An 8,173-nucleotide genomic window follows, 5' to 3' on the forward strand; every position below is an offset into this window, starting at 1 on the left:
CCAGGAGTCCTGACTGGCCCCTAAACCCAACCTCTCCGAGTTGACACTGGGCCCCCTAGCACGGAGCTCTGTAATGCACTGGCTGAGTGAGGTGGAGACCCAGCTAGTGGCTGGTCCCGCTAGACAATAAGAGCCTACTACTTCTGCCAGCGAAGGAGCCGTTCCGTGAGCTCGAGTGGCAGAGGCGTGTGCTTTTGGTGCCAAAGATCCTGCTGCCGGTGCTTGTCTGGGAGGTTCGTGACACTTCTACCCGATGTGGGGTATCGCCCTAATGGTGCCCCGGGGACTGAGCCCCAGCCCTTGGCATCTAACAGCACAGGCTGGCGCTCTGGGAGCCACTGCATAGGCCAGCGGGAGCCATGTGGGGAGGTGCTGGGAGCTGCTGGCCGGGTGAGCCAGGCGTGACACTGACTTGTCCCCTTTCTCCCCGAAGGGCTGGCGGAGCAACCTGGGCACCTCCTGCTGCTTCTCTGGCGAACGAGTGAGCTGGCAGGAGTGAGGCTGGCGTGGGGCAGTGCCCAGCCCCCAGGAGAAGGCCCCACCAGGCTGCGGCGCCGTAGGGAAGCCTGAGGCTGGGCTGCAGAGGTGTTGTGTGTGTTGGGGGAGCCGCCCTGCCCGTGGCCAGGGATGGAGGCCAATGGCAGCCTGGCCGGCGAGCTGGGCTCGTGCTTCCGCAGCACCAACTTCAGCACCAACCTCAGCGCCAACCTCAGCGAGAAGCTGATTGTCTCGCGCTGGTTCTCCACCGCCTTCGGCGGCATTGGCCTTGCCTCCAACCTGTTTGCCCTCTGCGTGCTGGTCAGCTCCTCCCGGAAGATGCACAGCCGCGCCCGCTCCTCCTTCCTCATCTTCCTCTGCGGCCTGGTGGTGACGGACTTCCTGGGCCTGCTGGTGACCGGGACCATCATCATCTCCTACCACTTCACCAAGTTCAGCTGGATGGTGGTCGACCCCGCCTGCTACCTCTGCAACTTCCTGGGCCTCTCCATGGTCTTCTTCGGCCAGTGCCCGCTGCTGCTGGGCGCCACCATGGCCGGGGAGCGTTTCTTCGGCATCAACCGCCCCTTCTCCCGCTCCACCAGCATGTCCAAGCGCCGAGCCTGGTTCATGGTAGGCATGGTCTGGGCCTTCTCCTTCTCCCTGGGACTCCTGCCCATCCTGGGCCTGGGGGACTACACCCTGCAGTACCCCAACTCCTGGTGCTTCATCACTCTGCTGCACGACGCCAAGAACGTCACCTTCTGCCTGATCTTTGCCCTGCTGGGCATCCTGGCCGTCGGCCTCTCCTTCCTCTTCAACACGGTCAGCGTGGTGACGCTGTGCCGGGTCTACCACGACCGCGAGTCGGTGCAGAGGCGGCGGGACAGCGAGGTGGAGATGATGGTGCAGCTGGTGGGCATTATGATCATTGCCACCGTCTGCTGGTTACCCCTGCTGGTAAGGCCCCCACCCAGTGTCGGCTTCGCAACTGGGTCACGGGTGCATTCACCTGCTGAACGCTGCCCAGCCGGCCGAGTCCCCAACCCCTGCCGCGCTGGGCCCCCCAGCTGCTGGCTTCCAGCTGGCATTCGCTGCCCATGGGCCAGGACACGAAGGGATCAGCAGGGGCCTTTATGGCCTTATTTTAGCATTCCAGTCAATCCCGACCTGCCGCCCCCGTTAGCCCAGCCTTGGGCCCCCCCCCAGCTCTGCTGGTGCCCCTTAATCCCGACCCGCAGACCCTGCCAGCGCAGCCCTGGGCTCCCCCCTCAGCTCTGCCGCTGCCCCTCAATCCCGACCCGCAGCCCCTGCCAGCCCAGCCCTGGGATCCCCCCTCAGCTCTGCCGGTGCCCCTCAATCCTGACCCGCAGCCCCCTGCCAGCCCAGCCCTGGGCTCCCCCCTCAGCTCTGCCGGTGCCCCTCACTCCCGACCAGCAGCCCCTGCCAGCCCAGCCCTGGGATCCCCTCACAGCTCTGCCGGTGCCCCTCAATCCTGACCCGCAGCCCCCTGCTAGCCCAGCCCTGGGCTCCCCCCTCAGCTCTGCCGGTGCCCCTCACTCCCGACCCGCAGCCCCCTGCCAGCGCAGCCCTGGGCTCCCCCCTCAGCTCTGCCGGTGCCCCTCACTCCCGACCCGCAGCCCCTGCTAGCCAAGTCCTGAGTCTACATGGCAACAAAACCCCAGGGGCAGCACTTCTCAGAGCCTGGGGCACACAACTCGGGCCTGTGGGGCTGGCACACTCAGGCTAAAACCAGCCACGTGGATGTTCCTGCTGGGGCTGGAGCTGGGTTGTGAGCCCCTCCCCACCCCCGGGTTTCAGAGCCAGGCTCCGGCCTGAGCCCAAATGGCTCGGCCCCGCGACAGGTGCCCGGCTGGTGCTGAGCCTCGGTGCCACGCGAGGTGTGTGTGTGTGTGCTGCAGTGTGCGTGAGGGTGGGTTGCAGTGTGTGTGTGGGGGGGGTTGCAGTGTGTGTGTGTGTGTGTGTGTTGCAGTGTGTGGGGGTGGGGTTGGTTGCAGTGTGTGTGTGTGTGTGTGTGTGTGTTGGGGGTTGCAGTGTGTGTATGTGGGGGTTGCAGTGTGTGTATGTGGGAGAGGTTGCAGTGTGTGTGGGGGTTGCAGTGTGTGTGGGGGGGTTGGGTGTTGCAGTGTGTGGGGGGGTTGCAGTGTGTGTGGGGGGGTTGGGGATTGCAGTGTGTGTGTGTTGGGGGTTGGGGATTGCAGTGTGTGTGTGTTGGGGGTTGCAGTGTGTGTGTGGGGGTTTGCAGTGTGTGTGTGGGGGGTTGCAGTGGGGGGGTTGCAGTGTGTGTGGGGGGTTGCAGTGTGTGTGTGGGGTTGCAGTGGAGGGGTTGCAGTGTGTGTGGGGGGGTTGCAGTGTGTGGGGTTTGCAGTGGGGGGTTGCAGTGTGTGGGGGGGGTTGCAGTGTGTGGGGGGGGGTTGGGGTTGCAGTGTGTGTATGTGGGGGGTTGCAGTGTGTGTGGGGGGGTTGCAGTGGGGGGGTTGCAGTGTGGGGGGGGGAGGGTTGCAGTGTGTGGGAGGGGTTGCAGTGTGGACGAACCCTTGGAGCTCTGCTCAGCACAGTGCCCTGGGTGATCCCCCCAGCCGCTGGCGCCCCTCAGCCCAGCCTGCTCTTGCCAGGGCTCCCCCCCCTCGCCCGGCCTCCCTGCGGCTTGGCCCCCATCAACCCTGAGCTGGGCCCCCCCCCCAGTACGGACAAGCAATAATCACCATCAGGATCTGGCTTCCCTCCTCCGCCCCCATCCTCACAGCCGCTCCCTGGGCTTTAGCTCCCCTCTCCTCACTGGAACGCACCAACCTCTGCCCCACCTCCCACCCCGTCCTGTCCCCCCCCCCGTCCCCCCCGGCCTTTCTGACCCCGTCCTGTCCCCTCCCGTCCCCCCCAGCCTCTCTGACCCCGTCCTGTCCCCCCCACCCCCCCTCAGCCTCTCTGACCCCGTCCCCCGGCCTGCTGCCCCCTCCCTGTCTGCCCAACAGCCGCTCCCTTAGCCTGACCTCACTGACCCCCCCGCACACGTCTCACCCCCTCCCGACCTGACAGACCCTCCCCACCCCGCTCCAGCACCCCCGCTCCCGCCTGCCCTATCCCACCCGATATGGACAAAGCCGAGCACCTGATGGTCCCTCCCAGGCTGTTCCCAGCCCCTCCCTCGGCCCACAATGTGGGGGTTCACCTCCCCTCCCCCGCTCTTCACAGCCAGGCTGCAGCCTTCACCCCATTGCCAGGATCCTCCCTCCCCCCCGACTCCTCTGTGCCTGCCTGGGTTACAGCAACACCCCCTTCCCCCGCTGCAGCCCCAGCTGCTAGACTCCCCTCCTGCCCCCCCAGTGAACCCCCCCCCCTTTGACACTTCTAGTCCCTCCATAGCCCCCCCAGCCCCGGACTGGGCCATTTGCCTCCCAGTCCCCAACCGTGCCGGCCTCGAGATCCCCACAGCGTAGCTCACCCCCTCCACCAGCCCCCTGCTCTAGGTGCCTGCCCACCCACCACAGCTGGTGCTTGATTTATAACTGCCCAGCCTCCTTGGCCGCTGTGCCCCCCGCCTGGTGTGCTCTGACCCACTGCCCCCCACTGTGCCCTGCCTACCCCCATCTCCCCCCCCCCCGGCTGTGCCCTGCCAGCCCCATCCGGCTAGGTGCCCCCCGCCTGGTGTGCTCAGCTCCATCTCCACCCCTAGTGTTCCCTGCCTACCCCCATCTGACCCCCCCCACTGTGCCCTGCCTACCCCCATCCTACCCCACCCCCCGGGCCCTGTATACCCCGTCTCTGCCCCCTGCCGTGTCCTGCCTACCCTCATCTTCCCCCCCTGTTCCCCGGTGTGCCCTGCCTGCCCTGTCCGGCTAGGTGCCCCTCCTACTCAGTGTGCCCTGCCTACCCGCATCTCCTGCCCCGCCTGGCGAGGCACACCCCACCCCATGTGCCTCAGCCCCTCAGGCAGGCTCCCCCATGTAGCGGGGGAAACTGAGGAACAGGGCGGCTAGGGGCTCGTCCATGGAGGCTGGCAGAGCAGGGTCCCAATGCTCCTGAGGCCCATCCCCGTGCACTAGTCACAAAGCCGCCCTCGTGTCAGTGAGCGGCACCGCACTGGGCAGGACCCGATCCTGGGGGGGTCCTGCCCAGTGCCCTGTGCACAACCGGAATAGAACTAAATAATAAACCCAACCCCAGGGGGCGCCAGCGTCCCCAGCCACAGCCCCACTGAACGGTAATGGAGGGGTTGGATGGCTCTAGATGGCCCCTTCGCCAGGCCAGGACTCGGAGAGACCCCGTGCAGGGATCCCCAGCTAGGAGCCAGAGCCAGAGAGCCCAGAGTCTGGGTGCACCCAGCAGACGCCCCTTGGGAGTCCTTGGCCAGACAGATGCTGCGCGGCTGTAGGCGGATGGGGGGGATGGACAGACAGACGCTGTGTGACCCCCTGTGGTGGGATGGCCAGACAGACAGACGCTGCGTGACCCCCTGTGGTGGGATGGCCAGACAGACAGACGCTGCGTGGCCGTAGGCGGATGGGGGGGATGGCCAGACAGACAGATGTTGCGCGGCCGTAGGCGGATGTGGGGGATGGACAGACAGACGCTGTGTGACCCCCTGTGGTGGGATGGACAGACAGACAGACGCTGCATGACCCCCTGTGGTGGGATGGCCAGACAGACAGACGCTGCGTGGCCGTAGGCGGATGTGGGGGATGGCCAGACAGACAGACGCTGCGTGACCCCCTGTGGTGGGATGGACAGATGCTGCGCGGCCGTAGGCGGATGGGGGGGATGGCCAGACAGACAGACGCTGCGTGGCCGTAGGCGGATGTGGGGGATGGCCAGACAGACATCCGGCTGCGTGGCCGTAGGCGGATGGGGGGGATGGCCAGACAGACAGACGCTGCATGACCCCCTGTGGTGGGATGGCCAGACAGACAGACGCTGCGTGGCCGTAGGCGGATGTGGGGGATGGCCAGACAGACAGACGCTGCGTGACCCCCTGTGGTGGGATGGACAGATGCTGCGCGGCCGTAGGCGGATGGGGGGGATGGCCAGACAGACAGACGCTGCGTGGCCGTAGGCGGATGTGGGGGATGGCCAGACAGACATCCGGCTGCGTGGCCGTAGGCGGATGGGGGGGATGGCCAGACAGACAGACGCTGCGTGGCCGTAGGCGGATGGGGGGGATGGCCAGACAGACAGACGCTGCGTGGCCGTAGGCGGATGTGGGGGATGGCCAGACAGACAGATGCTGCGCGGCCGTAGGCAGATGGGGGGGATGACCAGACAGACAGACACTGCGTGACCCCCTGTGGTGGGATGGACAGACAGACAGATGCTGCGCGGCCGTAGGCGGATGGGGGGGATGACCAGACAGACAGACACTGTGTGACCCCCTGTGGTGGGATGGACAGACAGACAGACGCTGCGCGGCCGTGGGCGGATGGGGGGATGGACAGACAGACAGACACTGCGTGACCCCCTGTGGTGGGATGGACAGATGCTGCGCGGCCGTAGGCGGATGGGGGGGATGACCAGACAGACAGACACTGCGTGACCCCCTGTGGTGGGATGGACAGACAGACAGACGCTGTGTGGCCCCAGGCAGGCGGCAGGACATGGGCCATGGGGCATGACATAGCCGTGGTCGCAGGACCACTGAGACCCTCTGCCCGCACCTGTTCCTCCCCCTAACCTCTCCCCTCCCCCCCAGATATTTATCATCCAGACGGTCCTGCAGGAGCCCGCCCCCGACTTGCTGCCCCGCCAGATCCCTCGGAAGACCGAGGAGATGCTGCTGATCTACCTGCGCATGGTCACCTGGAACCAGATCCTGGACCCCTGGGTCTACATCCTCTTCCGCAGGGCCGTGCTGAAGCGCATCTACCCCAGCCTCAAGACACGGCCCTCCATCGTCTCCCTCTACCCCATGCTCAACCCCTCGCTGCGCCGCAAGCTCACCCAGGAGTCCGTGCTGCAGTAGCAGGGGGCATCTGGGCGGGCAGCGAGCAATGGGCCCAGAGTGGGCACTGCCAGAGCCACCTGCTCGGGGCACGAGGGAGAGACGGGTCCCAGCCTGGACTCAGCCTGCCCCAGGGACAGATGGCTTGGGTTGGCACCTGAACTGATGTTGCCTCCAATCTCTGGGCCTGGCCCGCCTGGCAGCAGGGAGCTGTGGGGCTGAGTTCCCTGCCTGACCCCTGCCAGGAAGCATGAGGTTGGATGCCTGAGCCGTGGGCTGGGAGAATGGGGATCTCAGCACCAGCTCCAAAAGCCACACCCCATCCTGGATGGTGCCAGCACCCATGGCCCATGGTGCTCCTGGGATGGGTGCTGAGAGCCCCGGGATGGAGATTCCCTCCCTGATTCTTGGCTTTACAACTTGGGCAGAAAAACTTCATTTAAAACCCCACAATCCTTGGAGTAGGAGCCGCCCCCTCCCACTGCGCACCCCAGCTGCACCCACCGCCAGTGTCCCCCCCCCCCCGCCCCGGACTGCAAGTGCACCCACTGGCGCGTCGCTCACAGGCTCACCCCGGCTTCGCTCCCGGTGTCTGCCGAGATGCTGCGTCTGGCGCCAGACGGGCCGGGGGTCACGGCTGGAATTTCCTGCCTGGGCCTCGGCTGGGTGTCAGACTCGGCCCCATGGACGACAGCCCCCGCTGCTGCTTGGAAGGGAGCCATTGTCCCTGCAGCCTGGGGTGGGGGCAGGAGAGGGCTGGGGTGGGCAGGAAGGAGATGGGGCTATCTAGAGGGGCAGGACAGGGATGGGGGCTGTCCAGGGGGCAGGAAGGGGACAGGCTGGCTGGGGGACAGGGGTTGTCTCGGGGCGCAGGGGGGCACAGAAAGGTGGAAGGTTGGCTGGGGGAGAGGGACGGGGGGCTGTCCAGGGGCAGGGGGCTGTTGGGGGCAGGAAGGGGACAGGCTGGCTGGGGGAGGGGGACTGACCAGGGGCAGGGGGCTGTCCAGGGGGCAGGAAAGGGACAGGCTGGCTGGGGGACAGGGGCTGTCTCGGGGCACAGGGGGGCACAGAAAGGGGGAAGGTTGGCTGCGGGAGGGGGACGGGGGGCTGTCCAGGGGCAGGAAGGGGACAGGCTGGCTGGGGGAGGGGGATTGACCAGGGGCAGGGGGCTGTTGGGGGGCAGGAAAGGGACAGGCTAGCTAGGGAACGGGGGCTGTCTCGGGGCGCAGGGGGGCACAGAAAGGGGGAAGGTTGGCTAGGGGAAGGGGGCTGTTGCGGGGCACAGGGGGGCACAGAAAGGGGGAAGGTTGGCTGGGAGGCAGGCGATCACACCGGACCGTGGCACCCCAGCACAATCCGCATGCTCATTCCAGCAATAAAAGCCTGGTTGGTTCCGCTCTTGGCGCCTGGCTCTGCCCGGGGAAGGGGCGCGATGAACACCTGGGAGTGAGTTTGTTTTTAACACGGGCTGTCCGGCCTCCGGGCCCTGGGAGACTCTGTGGCCGACTGGAGAGCTGCCGGGCAGGCCCAGCCCTGGCACGCCGCATGGGGAAGGGGCTTTAATTCACACCCCTTAAAGCTCGTTGAGGTTGGCTTGTCAGCATTAACGCGGGGGAGGAGAGAGCTCCTGGCCCCCCAGCCCAGGGACTCCGCAGCCCTTCCCCCACCTGACAGGATTTAACTAACTGGGGGGCTTGTGCTTTGGATTTGGGGCCCTTTAGGCCGTTCACCTTCCACCTTGGG

General features: G+C 66.4%; 1 protein-coding gene across 1 annotated transcript; it reads left to right on the forward strand.

Moving 5' to 3' along the window:
- Positions 1 to 627: 627 nt before the first annotated feature.
- Positions 628 to 6,451, forward strand: TBXA2R (thromboxane A2 receptor). Its single transcript, XM_065422383.1, has 2 exons — positions 628 to 1,437; positions 6,182 to 6,451. Exons 1-2 carry the CDS (start codon positions 628 to 630, stop codon positions 6,449 to 6,451), a joined length of 1,080 nt encoding a protein of 359 aa, XP_065278455.1.
- The last annotated feature ends 1,722 nt before the right edge of the window (positions 6,452 to 8,173 follow it).

This window comes from Emys orbicularis, chromosome 24 (genome assembly GCF_028017835.1).
Source record: "Emys orbicularis isolate rEmyOrb1 chromosome 24, rEmyOrb1.hap1, whole genome shotgun sequence".
NCBI lineage: Eukaryota > Metazoa > Chordata > Testudines > Emydidae > Emys > Emys orbicularis.